Source organism: Meriones unguiculatus, chromosome 18, assembly GCF_030254825.1.
Source record: "Meriones unguiculatus strain TT.TT164.6M chromosome 18, Bangor_MerUng_6.1, whole genome shotgun sequence".
NCBI lineage: Eukaryota > Metazoa > Chordata > Mammalia > Rodentia > Muridae > Meriones > Meriones unguiculatus.
The window spans coordinates 14,081,299-14,102,125 of NC_083365.1; the positions used below are offsets into that span (position 1 = coordinate 14,081,299).

A 20,827-nucleotide genomic window follows, 5' to 3' on the forward strand; every position below is an offset into this window, starting at 1 on the left:
TTACCTTGGCTTTCCCCTCTAAGAGAAGGAATGTAATTCTCCTACACAGACATGATGTTAGCTTTGCATTTTCTGCAGATACACCCTTCTCAAACTGAGGAAAGTCCCTTTCTATTCCTACTAAGATCTTTTTATTTTTACTTTTTTAAATCAGGAGTTTTGAAAAAATGTTTTCAAGGCTGGGAGTGGTGGTACTTGCCTTTAATCCCAGTACTCAGTAAGCAGAGTTCTGGGGATCTCTGTGAGTTCTAGGCCATCCTGGTCTACAAAGTGAGCTTCTGGTCTCAAAAACAAAATAAAAAAATGTTTTCATAATATATTATCATACACATCTTCTCCTTTGTTTTTTGTTTTTGTTTTTGTTTTTTTTTTTTTTAGTAATATAGTTTACATTGACTGATGCTTATATCATTGGCTAATGCTTAACATTAAACCTATCTTACAGTCCTGGAATAAATAAACACCTCTTGGTTATGACGCAGTTTGTTTTAAAAATACATTGCTGGTGCCAGTCATTATGTTGCTGATACACATCTTCACCTTTATTCATGAAGAACACTTGCTAGACACTTTTTCTCTGTTCTACACGTACTGATCAGCCTTGCACTATTTTTACAAACAGTCGGTATTGTCATTGGACTGGGGACAGTTCCCCATGGGCTCCTGTTGAAGGTATTATCCTGAGCTTGGGGTACAGTTTTTGGGAGGTGGTAACTTTTAGAGTTGGGACCTTTGAAACAAGCAGGTCACCGGAGTGTACCTGAGTGGTGTGTTGTCTGTGGCCTCGCCTTTCTTTTTCTTCTGCTTCCTGGCTGCTAAGAGTGAGTACCACACCCTTTACCACAGTGAGTGCACTGACTCACCACAGGCTCAGAAGATGCTGGTCAGCGTGGCCTGAGGCCTTGGAAACTGCGGGTCAAGATCAACCTTTTTCTTGTCACATTATGTGTGTTTGTGTCATGGTGTCACAGCACTGACCAGCAGAAGTAGCATTGTTTTGTTTAAAATTGACAGGATTCAACAATAAATGACACAAACCTACAGCTTTCCTTTTATAGGAATATTTTCTTTAAAAAGCAAGTTAATTTAATGAACGCTTTTAGGTCTTTTATTTTATCTTAGCATTTTTTGTTTGTTAATTTTAAGAGGATCTTACTATGTAGTCATGGCTGTCCTGGAACTGCTCTGTAGACTAGGCTGGGCTTGAATTCAGACCTGCCTTTGCCTCCCAAGTGCTGAGATGAAAGACCTGTACCACCACTCCTGGATCTCTTGGTTCAATCCTCAGCACAATACATACATATATACATACATATATACATATACATATACATATACATATACATATACATATACATATACATATACATATACATATACATATACATATACATATACATATATATATATATTGGTGGGCAGAAGGGTGGAAATGGCAGGAGCAGAAAACACAAGAAAAGTTGAAGTGGCCCTCACATAGCAAAAGCTGCTCGTACACACACATGTAACATGGAGATAACAGCTACCACCCATCAAAACAAAGAGAAGAAAAGCACGAGAGCAGATTCTGTTCCGTGGATGAGATTATGAGGAAGTAGACGTGGCTGACATCACCCTCTCCCTCTGAGTGGAGTTTCTGTAATTAGGAAATACTAAAGCAGGAAATCAAGTGTGTAAGAGAGGCTTAGTGAACTGAGTTATAGTCGAAAGGCAGATGACTGCAGCACAGGAAAATGAATGGTGGCGTGCTTTGCACTCATGGAGCACCTGGGGATGTGCTATTCAGAGGAGGAAAAAAAGTCTAAGTCTATAGTAGGCTACCTTTCATATAAGAAAAAAGAGCACACCCACAAGATACACTCAGGGTGGGAAAGAAATACAAGTATAAGGCAAGCAAGGGGAGAAAGGAAGGCACGGAGAGTCAATAGTGAGGATGGGAAAAGTGAGTGTGCAAGCTGTCTCTCATCAGGACACAATACCTATGATAGACAAGGAGTCTACTGTTTCTGGGCCATGGTGAACATCACGGAGCATGCTCACTTCATGGTGAGTAGAAGGGAAAGAGAGGGAGAGACGGAGAGAGGAAGAGAGGGAGAAAGAGACTCTTCAAGTGTACAGCCCCAGTGACCCAGTTCCTCCAACTAAGTCCTACCTCCTAGTTTCCATCGCTGATCAATAACACCATCAATGGATCCATCAATGGATTACTCCACTGACCATATGTGAGTCCTTAGTCACCTCTCAAGAGTTGCCAGCTAGGAGTTAGGTCTTCAGCACTTCAGACTGGGTAGGGAGTATTTCATTTTCAAACCGCAGCAGAAAAAGAAAAAGCCAAAGAGACATAGTTTTTTGTTTGTTTGTTTGTTTGTTGTTGTTTGTACAGCAGTGAGGCTAGGGAACTGCACAGGTTTTCATAGAGACCCTAAAGATAATAAGAATTTTAAAAGGAAAGAAAAATGAAAGCCAGCCAGGATATAGGGGGAACAGAAAGATACAAATAGGAATGTGTCTGCTTATTTTACACAAAAAGATAGCCATGCAGAAGAGTAGAAGAAATGACTAATTAAAAAAATGTTGGAAATACTGTTTTGATTCTATGGTGTAGGGCTAACATTACAGAGAAAAATATTGTGTTCTAGTTAATAAATATGTTCCTCATCAGGAGAAATTCTGTTACGTTCTAAAGACATCCTGGGAACTCACAAATAAGCAAGAAACAAATGGGAGAGAAACTTCGAAATGATATTGCTTATATCAAAGTCGGAGCTATCATTGAAAATTCATGATTTCTAATATATATGGCTTAACATATGTTCATATTTATATTTATTCTATGGCTTTTAGTAGGAAACAGGGAACCTGAGAACAAGATATTTGATTTTAAATACAGTCATCTACAAAGCAGCCTGAGCTCCCTGAAGAAGTGACTGATACAGAGTTAAAGTAACAAAAAAGATAAAGCAGGAAGTAAGAAAATCCTTGGCAAAAAGAAAGAGAAAGAAAGAAAGGAAGGAAGAAAGAAAGGAAGGAAGGAAGGAAGGAAGGAAGGAAGGAAGGAAGGAAGAAAGAAAGAAAGAAAGAAAGAAAGAAAGAAAGAAAGAAAGAAAGAAAGAAAGTTGACAGGGTGTGCATCAAAGGGACTTAGAGACCAATCTAAACAAAGCACCTTACCATGGCCAAAACTGGGACCATTTTTCTTGACCAAAATTAATAAAATAATCAACAACATTGGATTATAGCTCAATGCTTAAAATAATTATCTACAAATCCATTCTGATATAAATAGAAGTTCACTGAATGAATAATTTGGGGAGAAGCTTTTGTTTCCAAGTAGTATCTGGAGGAATGAGGGAAACAGAAAGTCCTTCCTAGCCAAGAAGTCAGCACAGCACTAACGGTTGCAAGGAAGAGCTCCTGGATGTCTAACACCATGAAGAAACTATGGACTGTCTCGATCCCAGGCTGACTGCCAGAAATGAATGGGGTAGATTATATGATCTCAGAGATTCCTTCCAAGCTCCCATACCCATGGAAATAGCCACAATTCCAATGTAATTATTAGGAGTGCAATCTCTTCTTCCTTCCCTCTTCTTTATTTCTGCTTCCTGTCTACATTTCTAGCCCCTTCTCAAAAAGATAGTTTAGAGCTCTGTGTATGAGAAAAAGAGGATATTATATAACTATTTCCTTCAAACAGAAACACTCCTTCCTGGAGGGAGGCTTAAAGGCACAGGAAACAAACACAACTTACAAGGTGCAAGGAAGCTTCTAAAACTTACAGGTCTCTCTACAGGTTATATAAGCTGAAACAATGGCTATGGAGAGGAAGCTTTCTAGTGGAGCTGGAAAAGTCATGACCCATTCTGATGTAGGTTTTTCAGTGATGTACCTGCCTATACATCACTCACGCCTTTAAGTAACTCCTCATCTATTATGCTATAAGGACCCACCCGTCAATCTTACCAACTCACTAGGCTGGACTTGGCTGGAATCATTTCTTTGGTCTATCATGGAGTAAACAGATACTTGCTAATGTCTTTCCAGTAAAAGTCATACACACAGAGGGTTGGAAGTACAGGAAAAAAGAAAATGTGAGTCCTAATAGGAAGAGTTTCTGGGTTGCTGTAGGTAGAGAAGAGTGCAAGAGAGAAAAAGCGCAAACAGCAGCAATATTTTTAATGACACATGTTTTAGTCAGCGTTTTCTAGAGAAACAGAAACAAGGGGATGAATGAAAATGAGTATGAATGAGAGAGAGAGAGAAAATTTATTAAGTGGGCTTTAAAACAGTAATAATGGCCACAACAGAGAGAGAAGAACTAAGCAAATGTTGGGAACACTGAAAGCTGGGAGCTGAGTACAACCCTCCTTGGGGCTTCCTGCCTTCCTGTTTCCAGATCACCGTCTACTCCTTCCTGGGCCATGTCACCACTTCCTTGTCTCAGTTGTTTCAGGATTTAAACCCCCATCTCTCACTGAGCAATAGGAATCTGTTTCACATCCCAGAATTTTTAAGCCCTAGTCATCTAAGAGGAAGTTGCAGTTTTTGTACAAAGTGGCCCTTGCCAACACAGCCACCATGGTCCAAAGACACAGTTCCCTTCATCAGGTCGTCTTCCTAGCCCAACTAGACCACGAGGAGTAAAAAAATTCATTGAGTTCAACATAAATTATGAATTTGAAACATTTGACTTCTCATGAAATTTTCTTTCGTTAATGATATGTGTCTAGAGCAAAGCTCTTGATATTTCTGTGCCAAGAAACGTCTAAGAAAGTACCTGTTTGTTCAGGTCACCATACCAGGTTTTTGCTTTGCTTTTAAAAGACTTTATTTTTACTGTTAATTATGAATACGGGGTTACAAGCCCATGAGCGCAGAGTCTGTGGAGGCCAGAGAAGGACGTTCCGTTCCTTGGAGCTGGAGTTGCAGGTTGTTGTGAGCCTCCTGACATGAGTGCTGGGAATGAAACCCAGGCCCTCTGAAAGAGCAGTATGTGATGTGCTGTTAACCGTTGAGCCATCTCTCTAGCCTGTTTGATTTAGAACTTAGTAAGGGCTGGAAAGATGGCTCAGCAGTTATCCACATGTGCTGCTCTTATAGAGCTTCCTGTGGTTCCCAGTGCCCACTGCAGGTGAATCACGACCACCCGTAACTCCAGCTCCAGGGGATCTGTTGCCTCTGGCCTCCACTGGTACCTGTGCTTACTTGTACTTATCACCCCCAACAAGGGTACATATTTGAGAACAATAAAAATGGATCTTTTAAACTTAATCAACAGACTGATGACTACCGTTCTGTCCTGTCTATAACCTTAAATGGATGCAGTCAGCACTGGATTCTCTGTCTGGGCTGACTGACAACAATGTTTTCCTAGATCCGTCAGCCACCACCTAACCACCTCCAAGACCCCTGATTGAGGGATGTTCCCATTGGCCTTCTCCCAGGCATATGCCACTCATGGACCATCCAGTGACCAACATGGACAGTTTGCCTTTTCTACAGAACTTAGATGAGCTCCCAGCCCTAGCTGATGGACGTGAACAAAGATATTGTCAGGTCTCAACTTGTAACAAAACAGAACAGCTGCCATTTGTTTGCAGGAGCTCTGTGGAATTATTACAATTTAAAGATCCATGTTTAAAGTCGCAGACAGTCAGAAGACTGGGGTTATGCATCTACAACAATAAAAACTGGAGTAGCAGTAGTTGGCTAAACAGAAAGTACTACATAGTTATGCTTTGAGCAGTCCTATTTCCAGACTTCACTATGTCTCCATCTCCAAATAAAGAAAATTAATGTTAAGTATTTGTCTCCAAATTAGTTTATTGCCTTGGATTAGATGATAATTCCTGATGCTCGCTTGCATACTACTTCCCTTTTCTTTTGGCTTGGCCTTGTGGTGTGGCAGAGGGTGACCTGCTTCAGCTTTCTTAAATCAATCTTTCACCCTCTAAAGTAGAGGCCCTGTCTTAGTCAGAGTTTCTATTGCTGTCACAAAACACCGTGACCAAAATGCAAGTTGGGGTGGGAAGGGTTTATTTGGCTTACACTTCCTGATCATAGTCCATCACTGGAGGAAGCCAGGACAGGAACTCAGGCAGGGTTGGAACCTGGAGGCAGGAGCTGATGCAGAGGCCCTCATGGAGGAGTGCTGCTTAGTGCTTGCTTCCCATACTTGCTCAGCCTGATTTCTTATAGAACCCAGAACTACCAGCCCAGGGATGGCACCACCCACCACGGGCTGGGCCCTCCCCCATTGATCACTAATTGAGAAAATGCCTTACAGCTGGATCTTAGGGAGGCATTTTCTCTACTGAGGCTTCTTTCTCTCTGCTGAGTCTAATTTGTGTTAAGTTGACACACAAAACCCAGCCAGTACAGGCGTATACTATAAACTTAAGCAACTACCCATGTCTAGAGAAGTCAGAGACCCTAGAGGAGAACCTAGTATTGTCATTTCCCTAAATCAGTAAAACTTCTAATTGTATTCTCCATATCTGTCCTTGTACCCACAGAGAGAGAAGTGTTGCTGGTTCCCCTTGTGGTGGCTTGAATGGAAATGGCTCCCACAGGCTCCTATATCTGAATGCCTGGCGTCCGGATGGTGGGACTGTTCGGAAAGAATTAGCATGTTCAAACCCCAGAAATCTCAAACTTAAGACTTAAAATCTCATCCTGAGAGGAGAAATCGTGGAACAAGGCCCTCTCCTTGTTGCCCGTGCCTGCCTCAGGGGCACGTGACACAGTCCCCAAGAGGTTATGCGTGGTCAGTCATGGAAGCTGTCACCTTTTATCTTTCCCCACGCAAACCCAGCATCACCGACATCCCAGCCCCAGCCAATCAAACACATTCATCCTCAAAAGCCTCCCCACTCTCCAAGCTTTCTAATGCTCCTGTTCATAAAGCACAGCATCTATTTCATCAAAGATCATCTGAGACTTGTCATTTATTCGGAAAAAGAAGGCTCCTGGAAGGATTCGCTGATGAACCTCCAGGCTTGACTTCCATCTAAGCAGTTGGAGCGGAACTGCTTCAGTCACTGCTGGAGCTTGCCTGGTTGCTGAGTCAGCTGCCTGATCTGTCCCAGTCAGCTCTGACCTCTCAGAGCCCTGAGCTCTGGCCACTTGGATCAATCAGCCCCAGGGCCTGCATTAGCAGTCACCAGATCAGGCAAGCGCATTTGCCCACTCCCTCTGCTGCGTAACCCTATGTCCGCTAGAGGACTAATATCCAGAATATACAAAGAATTTGGGAAATTAGACATCAACAAACCAAAAAATACAATTAAAAATGGGGCACAGAGCTAAGAAGAGAATTCTCAACAGAGGAATATAGAATGGCAGAGAAACACTTAAAGAAAAGCTCAACATCCTTAATCATCAAGGAAATACACAACAAAACAACTCTGAGGTTCCATGTTACACCTATCAGAATGGCTAAGATCAAAACTCAAGTGACAACACATGCTGGAGAGGTTTGCTGGTGGGAGTGCAAACTTGCACAACCACTTTGGAAATAAATCTGGTGCTTTCTCAGAAAATTGGGAATAGCACTACCTCAAGATGCAACTATACCACTCCTGGGTTTATACCCAAAAGATGCCCCATCATTCAATAAGGATGTTTGGTCAGCTATGTTCATAGCAGCTTTATTTGTAATAGCCAGAATCTGGAAACAACCCAGATGTCCCTCAACAGAGGAATGGATACAGAAATTATGGTACATCTACACAATGGAATACTACTCAGCTATGAAAAATAAGGAAATCATGAAGCTTGCAGGCAAATGGATGGAACTAGAAGAGATCATCCTGAGTGAGGTAACCCAGAAACAGAAAGACAGGCATGGTATACACTCACTTATAAGCCATATAATATAGGATAGCCATCTACAGATCTAAAGAAGCTAAAGAGTAAGGAGGACCCTAGAAAGGATACTTAAATCTCATTCAGAACGGCAAACAGGATAGACACCAGAAGCGGTGGAAGACAGGAAACAGGATGGAAGCCTACTATAGAGGATCCTCTGAAAGGATTCACCTAACAGGGGATCGAAGCAGATGCTGAGACTCAGGGCCAAACTTTGGGCAGAGCGCAGGAAATCTTATGGAGGAAGAAAGGGGTGGGGTTAGAGGGACATGGAGGAGACAGGAGCCCCACAAGGAGACCAACAAAACTAAAAGATCTGAGCCCAGGGGTGCTGCAGAGACTGATGCACCAATGGAGGACCATGCATGGAGAGGACCTACATCCCCTATTCAGATGTGGCTGATTGGTAGCTCAGTCTCCACGTGGATCTCTGAGGGAGGGAATCAGGGGCTGCCTCTATTACGAGCTCAGTTGACTGCTCTCTGATCCCTCGCCCCTGATGATGCAGCCTTGCCAGGCCACGGAGGAAGAGGATCCAGACAATCCTGATGAGACTTAACAAGCTATGGGCAGATGGCAATGGTGGAGAACTCCCCACTTCAGTGAACTAGGGGAAGGGGATGAGGGGAAGAGGGAGGGAGGGTGGGATTGGGGGAGTTGAGGGAGGGGGCTTCAATCAGGATATATAATGAATAAATGAGAAGAAAAATTAAAATTAAAAAATTTCTATAAAAAAAAAAAGACGGTTTTACCAAGGGCTGTAACACTTCGGCATCACCACCGCCTCCAGCTTCAGAACTCTGAGTTTCTGCTGCCATCTGGTACCAACAATCTCATTAAAAAGAGCTAACTGTAACAGGATGGAAAACAGTTTTCCACATCCCCTGTGAGATCAGGTGTCTTGTTGAATGAATCTCACTCTGTATGCTCCAGCCATTTCTGAGGGAAGCAGAACCAGGGACTCAAGTTTTATCCATTTCTGCCTGGAAGGCGATAATGTTCGGACCTTCCTTCAGAAGAAGTGCATACTTTCAGCGGTGGCGGTGATGGTGGTGATGGTGGTGATGGTGGTGGCAGCGGTGGCAGCAGAGGCAGTGGGAGAAATGGAACCACACTCTGCCATGATGCTTATGGACTCTAACGCTCTCTAATTATAAACCCCAAATTAAAGATTTATTTTATACGTTGCCTTGGTCATGGTGTTTTACCATGACAATGGAAAAAATAACTAAGACACTCTTCATCAAAGTCGTTTCTTTTTGCAACAAATGGAGGCTCAAGTCCATAACTGGTCAAAATGCAGAGGATAAGTGGCCAGGAAATGCTCAGCCCCATTTGGTACACACACAACATAACCTCTACATCTAAGGCTCAGGGAACATAGAGGCAGAGTTAGAGAAAGAACCAGAGGACCAGGGCTACTGAAATATAGTATATTCTACACTTGGCAGGAAGGCTGACCCATGAAATCTCAGCAATAGGGTGGCCCAAGCAGGCCCCTGCATAAGGACAACAGGAATGGGGGAAGTTCCCCCTCCTAGATGAAGAGCTCCGGGCTTTCAACAGCTTCTGAGAGAGAATCCGTTTTTCCCAGGACATGTCATTTGATCGGTTATCTGATACCAAGTGGCCAGCCCTAAACACAGGGACATACAACAACACTAAGTCTATTGATAGATCTGGGTAGCAATAGTAGTTATAGGAAAAGTCATGAGTATGAGAGGAAGGAGAAGGAGTTCACTTACGTATGTATGAAATTCTGAAAAACCAAAGAAATGACAAAAAAAAAAATAAGGTACAGGTGTAGCTAGTGTGAGAGAATGCTCTTCGATGAGAGGCTGACGAGGCTAACTAGGACTAGTTCGCTTCCCTATAGTCTCATCTCTATACCTACCCAGCCTCTGTCATGTACATTTGCAAGTAAAGCCATTTTTTTTTTTCAAACATACTGCTTACTGACAACCCATCTTCTTGTCTACAGGTTTTTCCCTGCAGAATGGCAGCTTTTCTTGATGCAACATTCTCAGTATGACAAACTATAGCTCATTGGTTTCTATTTCCCCCCAGCAGTGGGGAGAAGAGGCAGCAGCTATGAACAGCTCTTGCAACACAAGTTTGAAAAAATCAGAGAAACAAACCCAGGGGTAAGTACTCCCTATAACCTCTGGCAGAGCAGAGGCTTCTCGGGGCCTCCTCTCGGGTGAAAACCTGAGCACTCTGAGGAGAGGGACACACTGACAAATTACTGCAAAGGCTGCTTCTGTTGTGGGGCCCACAGGTCACTGCAGGGGGAAAGGGGGCAACGGGTTTGTCCAGTGCATTGAGAAGGTTGGTCAAATATGTCTCTAATGGAATGTGCTTTTGAAAATGAAAAACAGTCTAAGTTTTACCAAAGAACTAGGAAAGACACGGGTTTCTGAAGTCCTCATGGCTTTGACTTTGTATCTAAAAGCTCTGAGCCAAACTACAGTCCTTCTCAGGAAAATTCTGGGATTCTAGATGAACCTTCCCTCCTTTGATACTAGCCATAGACCATTGACCAGCCTCTGTTTGGGTTAAATATTCCAACTAATAAGAATGGCTAATAAGAACCATTTCATTACAACATACACTTAATTTATGGAAATAAACACAAGCTAAGTGAAAAGCTGGGTGAAAAAAATACAAACTAAAATAGCAGACGCTCATATTCTTTCTACTAACCTTGTAGGTTTTGTCTTAATTTCGCCTCGGGCTAGAACTAGCTGTGGACTTTCCCCAAGGCAGGAGCCTGTTTGATAATCTTGATGGCTTTTTTTCTGATTAGCCCCAGAAACTGTCTTCGAGCTATGAATATTTAATCATATTGTCTGTAAACAGGTTACTTGTACGGAGAGGCTAAGGTAATTAACACGAATGCAAGAGTTATAGCTTTAACGGCTACTTTACATACTCAGTGATATTCCAGCCACGCAGGGAATTTGCATTGCGCTCAGCCTTATTATTCCAAATTACAGAAGACGCTGCTGAAGTTTGGCAGCCGTGAATCCTAACTGTCGGGTTCTAAAGTCCTTCTCAATTTTTTTTTTCAGCACATCCTTTGCCTAATGTTTATCTGATGTTTGGAAAACACACTCGCATGTGTGAAAGTTTTCCTCTCTCAAAATCAGAATCGACACGAATGAAAATGATGGCTCCTCCCCGGGCAGAGAACAACTTGGAAATAGAATATATTTCTGAAAGTTTTGGAAATCTCGGGGCACGGCTATACGGGAATTAGGAGCAGTAGAGTCACCATGAAGATACACATACGTGTGTGTCTATGGGGGTATTTCCAGAAAGGTCTAACCGAGAAGAAAAGATCTACCCTGAATGTGAGCGGTAGGATCCCATGGGCTGGGAGCCAGGCCGAGTATAGCATACGAAAGCGAACCAAACCCTCGTGCAGAAAGCAATGTGACTGGCTGCTTTGGGCTCCCGCAGCGGTGCCTCCACCGCTAGGATGGACAGTGCCCTCAAACTGTGAGCCCAAGTGGACCCTTCCTTGAGCTACTTTTGTCACAGCAGTGAGAAAAGCAGCTAACCCACAGGCATGGGCTTTCTACACATGCACATGCTTTTGAATACAAGGAAAATGTTTCCCCGTCGTGTCTGTGATTGTTACTGTGGCTCCCTTTGTTCTGGCATTTTGGGATCTCTCCACTGGTTGGACTGTTATCGTTTTCTGTGTCTATTTTCCTCTCTTGCAATTTCATCTTTTTTTTTTTTCTTCTACGGTATTCAAAAGATGGTTCCCAGGCTGCGTTTTCTCCATTCTTGGTGCACTGGGTTATATACTTTTCTCTCTGCTGCCCTCTTCATGAAAATCCCAGGCTGTGTGGAGAGAGTTAGACTGGCCCAGTTGTGCTGTTGTGGTCTGGCAGAGCTTTGCCTCTTAGCTCTCCCTGGAAGATGGGCTGATCTGCTCACCCCCAAACCCAGCTTCCGAAAAGTTCTTACCCAGCATGGCACTGTTCCATAAGTGCATATGTGTCTTCAGGACTCTTGTGCACGCAGCATATTTCCTGAGGGAATGCCTAGTTCTGTATGGGTTACATTCTCTTCATTCCTGGCTCCACTGTTAGACCAAGCTATAGCACTAAGTCACTGATGGAAAGAGAGGTGGACTGAAAGAGAGTCCTAGGACTCAGTCCTTGCATTTTAGCATGTAGTTCCAGCACAGAAGAAGAGCAGCTTTCTACATCCCGGTTCTTTCAACCCGGGCCCTGACTCAAGATAGAGAATGAACGAATAAAGCTTGCTGGGGTCTTTTGGACCAATTGACTTGGAGCAAATGATGAAACATTTGGCACTGTAGTGCTTCCTCAAAACAGCCCCGCTGGCACTCGTGCATGACAGCTCGTTCTTCTTGATAGCTATCAATGATAGTATAACGGTTTTTGCGTATGTGTGTGCTCTAATACAGGAACACGTATGTAGGTCTGTGTGGGTGAGTAGATGCCCGTGCATGTGTGCACATGCATGAGGAGACCAGAGATCAACATGAGGTGCTCTCCTCCATCCCTTCTCATTTCCATTCTCTTATTTTTGAGACAGGGTGTCTCGCTGAACACGGAGCTCACCAACTGCCTATATAGGTTGCCCAGCAAAGCCCAGGAAACTCTTGTCTCTACCGCTTCAGTACTGAGCAACAGGCATGTGCCACCACACTCAGGTTTGTACATGCATGTGTGCGTGTGCGTGCGTGCGTGCGTGCGTGTGTGCGTGGTAGGGGTGGTGGTCCTGGGCATAAGAACCTAGGTCCTCTTGCTTGTCCAGTAAGCACTTTAAGAACTGAGCCATCTCTCCACCTCCTGTATTTTGCTTCCACAGAAATCTATGGATTTCTTAATAGAAAACACAATGCACCTCACACTAACACAATGCTAATTATTACAGATGTTCGATGAACAGCTTTTCTCCAGAGGACAATTTTTTTTTCCATGTCCAATGAAAACTACTTCACTCTGCACCTGTCATGATGCCAAATGATGCTTACAGGCAGGGCTCTAAATCAGGACAACAGGGTTAGGTAGTAACGCCATGCTTTCAGAGCAAGTAAGGCTGCCTTATAGACAGCCTGTAGAGCTCTGACCACATCCCCAGGCTTCTGATGAAGCAGATTTATTTTCTACTAAATTTAGCACAGGGTTCAGCTATGTCTCACACAGTCATCAAAAGGAAAACAAACATAACCATAACCTTACCTTATAGTAAATTCTGGACACCAGACTCCGCTGAAGGACCCTTTCTCGAAAAGTCACTGCTTTCAGCAGAAAGGCAAGATGGCCCACTGTGTCAGTGCTAAATGCCAGGAAGCTGAAGAAAAACAACAATGACCATTGTTGTTAGTTTGGCTTGTTGTTAGTTGGAGGAAGGCGGCACATGCCTTTAATCCCATCAGGGATTAATCCCAGCAGAGGCAGGTGGAGCTCTGTGAGTTTCCGGCCAGCCTGGGCTACAGAGATAGTTCCAGGACAACCAAGGCTACACACACACACACACACACACACACACACACACAGACCCCCCAGGATGATTTACAAGGGCTAGAGAGAGCTGGCGAGATGGCTCAGGGTTAAGGGCACACACGACTCTTTTAGAACATCTGAGTTCCGCTCCCAGAACTCCCATCAGGTGGCCAACAGCTGCCTGCAACTCTAGCCCCAAATGAGCCAGTACCTCAGCCTCTGCAGGCACCTGCACTCACATGCATACATGCACGCACAGACACACATGCATGTACACATGATTTAAAAATATTTCAAACGTGAAAGAGCCAGACAGGTGTCTCAGTGAGTAAAAGCACGTGACACACAAACTTAATGACGAGTTCAGTCCTCTCGTGTAGTGGAAGAAGAAAACCAGCTCTCTGCACATGCACCACGGCACATGTATACACACACACACATACACAGACAAACACATGCTAGTGATGATGGTGGTGGTGGTGATGAGAATAATAATTATTGTAACAATATATATTTTAAAAACTAAAACATGCTTTCTTCCCGTAGGAAGGCATTACGTGTGTGCAACCCGCACATCCCTCATCCCATTGGCATTATGTGTGTTTCTCTTCAGCACTTTCTAGTGAGTGCCTGGCTCTGGTTTATTCTACATATTTACCCTTGTGGTAAAGGAGTAATATGGCTTCCTGCTCTTTCTATTGACTGGCTACATTTTCTAGAGAGCTTTTCTTTATTAACAGTTGTGTAATTTCCATCAAGTGAAGCTTATGACAACATTCAATTTTTGAGCTGTTCTTTCCTAGCGTTGAGTTCACTCTTCCCACATGACTGAAGGTGATGTCCAGTTGACTAAAAACCAACTAGTCACTATGAAGTTAATTCATACAAGGTTTTCCTATAGCTCACCTTCCCCTTTCCCTATATCCTGGGAAAATGAATGATTATAAGACCACGGACAACTCAGATTCCCATTATTAAACTCTAAAAACCAGGTAGCTGCTGTTCAGTCTAAGGAGAAGAGCACCTTTCATGAGCCAGAATGGCAGAGTGCTGAATGAGCAGTCGGCTTCCTCGGAGACGGAAGGCAGGGGGGTGTTTACACACCAGCCCCTGGGAAATCTCAATTACCACGTATCAACGCTCATTCTGAAACTAGCTTTGGAAAGCTGAGTTCCTGACTGGGTCTAGTTCATAAAAGGTATAAAGAACTTACATGGTTTATTTTTTTTAACATGTCTTAGTCATCCAGTGGCTATTCTATGAAACCTGGAGCTGTGAATGTTTGTGTTGGAAACTGCCACTCTATCTTGGAAATTTTCCATAGGTCAGTATCCCCCTCAGGCAGTCCACTGTGTGCAGGACCTCACCCGCACATCTGTGTCCCCTGTGAGCCCGAGTAGAAATCACCCAGAGTAGAAAGCCTTGAAACTTGGACCACTGCCAAAAGGGGTCCTCGGCTGTCTGTTCTATAAGAAAGTCAGAATGACGCTAGAAGCAAAACTAGATTAAATGCAAATGTATATCATTGGTCATCAGAGAAATGCAAATGAAAACCAGAGTGAATGGCATGATATATCCAGCAGTCTGTCCAAAATTAAATATATTGTGTCTAATGTTGCCAAGGACACAGAGAAGCCAAAATGCTCATATCTACTCGTGAAAGTATCAAATGGTCAAACCCACTCTGGAAAGCTCTCACAGTTTCTCATAAAACAAGCACATACGTTATGACCTAGCAATTCCTTGTCTCCTACATGCCCAAGAGAAATCAAGAGAACCGTTCATAAAAACGCTTATATAAGAATATTCATAGCTGTCCTACTCATTGGAGTGAAAAGCTAGAAATATCCCAGGTGTCTACCCATTTTAAGAGAATGGAAAACAAATCATAGGATAACCATAAAGTACCACTCAGTAATAAAAAGGGGGAAAGTAATACACATGACACCATGAATAAATCTCAAAAAGCATTATGTTGAATTATTGAGGCACCTACAAAAGAGTGTAGACAGTATGTTCCATTTACATGAAATCCTAGAACAGGAAACTCTAGTCTTTGGTGGAAGAATATCAGAATAATGTTTATGAATTTGCCAAAACTCAACAAGTGTACATTTTATTTTTTTTATTTTTTTTTTAATTTTTATTTTATTTGCATTGGTGTGAAGGTGTCAGATCCCTTGACATTTGTGTTACAGACAGTTGTGAGCTGCCATGTGGGTGCTGGGAATTGAACCCGGGTCCTTTGGAAGAGCAGACAGTGCTCTTAACCACTGAGCCATCTCTCCAGCCCCCACAAGTGTACATTTTAGATGTGTGCATGCTATCATACGAAAATTCTACCTGAGAGGAAAAGGAATTGTCTCCACAGGTTGAACTTGAGTAGACAACGCTACTTCAAAGTGAGCTAATATCTGCAGTTTAAGATGCACAGGAAGGAGATGAACTGATGGGGACACCATCAGTGGATTCCAGTTAATGACGCCCTGACTATATGCTAACAACCCTGTAAGCTCACAGTGGAGCTAACACTTACCATTGCTTTCTGGTACCGTGGTCTGTATAAGATCACAGCACAAGAGTCAGGCACAGCGGTGCAAGACTTTAGTCCCGGCACCCAGGAGGCAGACGAAGGCAGATCTCTCTGAGGCTAGCCTGCGCTACAGAGCAGGTTCCAGGACAGCCAGGGCTCCAAAGACAAACCCTATCAAAGAAAAGAAAAGAAGAAAAAAAGAGAAGAAAAGAAAAGGAAAGAGAGGGGAAGGAAGGGAGGAAGGAAGGAAAGAAGGAAGGAAGGAAGGAAGGAAGGAAGGAAGGAAGGAAGGAAGGAAGGCCACAGCACAGCACAGGACTTTTTTGTTGTGCAGATGGTGCTATGATCCACCTTACTGTGCTATCTGCCAGTCATGTAAAGGTAGACTATAAGCAAATAGGCACAAAATTTAATGCTATATGATGACAATTTAAAACTACCAGAGTGAATGGCATGCTGCATCCAACAGTCTGTCCAAAATTAAATATATTATGTCAAATGTTGCCAAGGACACGAAGACGCCAGAATGCTCATATCTACTCACCAAAGTGTCAAATGATCAAACCCACTCTGGAAAGCTCTCACAGTTTCTCATATAAAAAAAAGTACAGTATAAGCGAATAGGTATAAAATCTAATGCTATATAATGATAATAAACAACTGTATTATACTTTTATAGATTTACTACACTGTAATTTAACCTTATTTTAGCATATAATGTAAAAAAGTTAAGCAATGTTGCCATGTTTCACCAACAATGGCTGTGTACACCTGTATCCTGTGATTTCCTCAAGTCTGGGATGAGCACGGGCCTGCCTGCATTCCATGATGTTCCCACTACAAAACAACCTGTCTCACTTTTCAGAACTCGTCCCTGTTGTCAAGTGACACGCTGTACCTGTGATAGAGATTTAGCATGAACCTTGACTCTGTAGCATGCTCACAGCAGATTTTCCATGGACGCCTCTCCATGGGAGGTGATTCGTGAATGCTCGCCCTCGACTCCTTCAAATTTGGCTGCATATCTGAAGATGTTCACAGCACGATATGGATGATGTTCTGCTGTGAGGCAGAATCTTGACTCTCCCCAATGTCCAGAGAGGCCTCTGTGGACCTTCTAGACTGACTGAGCAGTCAGAGTAACAGCGGCAGGAAGGTGGGAGGCAGAGCTTCCTGGGTCGAGCCAGGAACAACCCCCTCTCAGACTCACCTCCATTCACCCCAGTCTCTTTGAAACCCCAAAGCCCACCTCTGGTGACCTTTCCTCACACCCCAGTCTCACAAAACCTTTCTGAACTGTGCCTGGCTCCGCTAAAGTCCAAACAAATGGCTGCCTGTGTGGAGAAGTTCTCAGCCCTTTTTTCTGTGCGCTACACCTCACCCTACCCCCGTTCCTGGGACTTCCCTCCGGCACTGTCACTAAGACTGGATTCAGCCTGCTCCGTGTAAGTGTGAGTCCCGTGAGAGCCGTGAGAGCAGAGTCCAGCTACTGCTGCATCTCACCTATGTGCAGAGTCGTGTCTGGAACAGAGGGAGTGCTGGAAATGTGTTGGTGGCAATAGCTTTTCTTAAAAGACCGAAGCGTGGGCTGTAAGTGACTAAGCACCAACATCCGGAATGAGTAAATCCCGGCTTTGTGGGAGAGAGCAATGAACTGTGCTGGAGGTTGTTTTAGTTTCCTTTCTATTGCTGTGAGGAGACGCTATGGCCAAGACACCTTATGGAAGAGAGAGTTTATTTGGGGCTTACAATTTCAGGGGTTTAGAGGCCAGAACCATCACTGTGGGGCTCATGGCAGTGGGCAGGCAGGCAGGAGCTGTGTTGAAGCAGTAGCTGGAAGCTTACATCTTGAGATGTAACTGCAAGGTGGAGAAAGCTAACTAGGAATGGTACAGGCTTTTGAAACCTCAAAGCCCACCCCTAGTGACACCTCCTCCAACGAGGCTACACCTCCTAATCCTTCCCAAACAGTTCCACAACTGGGGACCAAGCGTTCAAACATATGAGCCTACGTGGTCATTTGCATCCAAACCACCACAGAGGCTAATAACTGAGACAGAAAATGATAATAATAATAAGTGGGCCAGCACTTTCCAAATATTTACATTTGGAATGCTGCCTTGGCGCAACTCGAGTCTATCCTGGGAAGTTTGCAGAGGGATATCAATGTGCATGTGTTGAGAGCATGATGTTCCAGAGAGAGAAACGAGTCTTGCTCTGCTGCCTGGAAAGCAAACCAAAGAGTGGATGATTTGCAGCAAGCTGTGACAAAGGTTCCTGAAAGGATGAGACTCATGCTTTCAGGGAACTGCAGTCTCCACTCGACTCCTTGTTGGAAAACAGTCAAACCAGTAAGTTGACTACAAAACCCTGAGGGGTGTTCTTAACGGAAAAGAGAGTCGCTGGCTTCCTAGAGTGTGCGAGGACAAATGGAGGCATAAAAAGCAAGAGAGATTCCATTAAAGCAACGCAAGCTTTAAAATAAACTACAGTTTGAAAAAAAAAAGAAAAAAAAAAAACCAGAAAGTTAAAGAGCAGAAACAAAGAGCCTGGCTACAGATCTGTACAGTTGGCTTCATCTCAGTGGTTATCAGAGTACAATATATCATTTACTGTATATTCTGTGATGTTTTTACGAACTAGATTTTGTTTTCTATGTATAATGTTTCGTCTACACATAGTATGTGCATCATGTGTGTTATTGACCCTCAGAGGCCAAAAGAGGACTCTGTATCCCCTGAAAGTGGAGTTACCGATGGTTGTGATATGCCATGTGGGTGGTGGGAATTGAACCCAGGTCTTCCGCAAGAGAAGCAGGTACTCTTCATCACTGAGTCATTTCTCCAGCCACCTCCTCCATGTGTTTAGATCATAAGATTGCATTTTTTAATAGTTTTTTTTAATTGATTCAATATATTTGGAGAGAGCAATAATTAGTTTCGAAATAAAGGTGAGAAGTTAAAAATACTGTGAGCTCTCCCACAGTAGAATTAAAAAAAAAAATTTATGGGCATAAAGTAATAAAACAGAAAAGAGGTGTCTGCATTTCATTTCCTGTCGCTGTGGTAAAATACTTAGAGAAAAGCGACTTCAGGGAGAAAAGGTTTATCTGGTTCAATCCCTGGGTATAGTCTGTGTCTTCCAGGAAGTCAAGGTATCGGGAATTAGTGTCAGGAAGCTGGGCAGGTCACGTGCACAGCGATGCGCAGAGAGCATGCTCACGGCGCTCACCCTGCTCGCCTTCTCCTTCTGTCCAGAGCCCAGCCCGGGAAATGGCATTGCCCATAATCGGGGTGGATCTTCCCACTTCAGCTGATGCCAGTAAGGACAGTCTGTCACAGGCGTAGGTAATTCCTGGCTGAGATCCCCTCTCAGGGGGTTCTACACTGTGGTAAGCTGACGGAGGAGCAACAAAGGAAACTTCGGTTACCTGAAAAACACGACTAGACCCGATTAAGCTCCGGGGAGACTGAACCACAGCAGTAGAGCACAGAGACTCCACGAGAGAGTCCTTCTCCACATGCAGAAGGACAAAGGGGACACAGCAGGAGGCGGAGCTTACAGAAGTGACCCAGGAAGAATAAGCTTTAACAGTCCTGAAACCAGTGGGCCCCCGTCGAGGTTTTGAATATTCTCCCAGGCTCGGCTCCTTTTCAAATCATCGATTGGCTTCCTCTAACAAATAAGAAGTCCTCCCTAAACAGCTCACCAGTGAAACCGTGACATGGGTCTGAAGCAGAGGCGTATAAAAATAAGAAAGAGCAACCTAGATGGTTCAGGGGGGAAGAAGGACCCGCTGCTGAGACTGGTGCACCAGGTTCTACCCCCAGAACTCCCAGGGCAGGAGTCAAGAGCCCACTCCTGCTAACTGTACTCTGAGCTGCACACATGAGCTATGGTTCACACGACCTACACACACGCACACAATAAATGTAAGAATTTTTACAAAGGCGTATCGAATTGAGAGGGTAAAGAAGAAATGTCACATAATTTTCACAGGGGCAGAAAATTTATGGGACAAAATTTTTAACGCATTTATAACAAATGTGCACTAAAATAATAAATGGAGATTTTTTTTTTAGGCAATTGTGTCTCTCAGAAAACAATATTTTTTTCTTAAATTTTATTATATGTATTAGTGTGTGTGTGCATGTGCCTGTGTGTGCATGTCTGCGTTGCGCTGGTGTATGCATGTGTGTGAGTCTGTGTGTGCGCTCATGTGTGTACGCACACATGTACATGGGTATACGAGTGTGCACACGTGTGCATTGGAGATGAGAGGACAACTTGTTCTCTAAACAACATTTGCTCTTTCTGCTGCTTTACACATAGAGCACATAGAGTTTAGTGGGCTCCAGCACACTCGTTTCTTATTAATATTGTTTAAGGGTTTATTCTTATTTTAAATTATGTGTATACGTGTCTCCGTGTGGGCACACACATGAGAGTGCAGTGTCCAAAGAGGCTATAAGAGGACCTCCGGAGCTAGAGTAAAGATGTTTGTGAGCCTGATATAAAATTGAAAACATGAGGAGGTTTTTTTGTTTGTTTGTTTGTTTGGTTGGTTGGTTGGTTGGTTGGTTGGTTGGTTTTTGAGGATGAATTTTAAACCTTGACTGCGTGATGGTTCTTAAGTGTGAACATTGTAGATGACTATGTGGCCCAGGAAGCCAAAATCTAAATCTTCATGCTGCTGGTCGCAACTGCAGCATGAAAACTGTTTGGAGCCATTTAATGACATTAAACATAACCCACAACAGAGCAACAACACTCCCAGGTAACAGGCCCGACGAGAGTGTCTTTCAAACAATGGATTACAAGTCATTTATGAGCTATGAAATCAGCTTAAGGGACTGAGGTCAATATTCCTGAATTTTCTTTTAGCACCAGCGAGCATGGTGAGTACAGGACAGGACAGGCTAATGCTTGGGTTTGG

General features: G+C 43.5%; 1 protein-coding gene across 2 annotated transcripts in view; it reads right to left on the bottom strand.

Annotated features, from left to right (window-relative positions):
- Positions 1–20,827, bottom strand: part of Acoxl (acyl-CoA oxidase like) — a 289,947-nt gene that overhangs the window by 66,499 nt on the left and 202,621 nt on the right. For both annotated transcript variants that reach the window (XM_060372067.1, XM_060372068.1), the window contains exon 15: positions 13,095–13,206. In XM_060372067.1, coding sequence (XP_060228050.1) covers positions 13,095–13,206 — 112 coding nt within the window. The remainder of the gene's footprint in view (positions 1–13,094; positions 13,207–20,827) is intronic.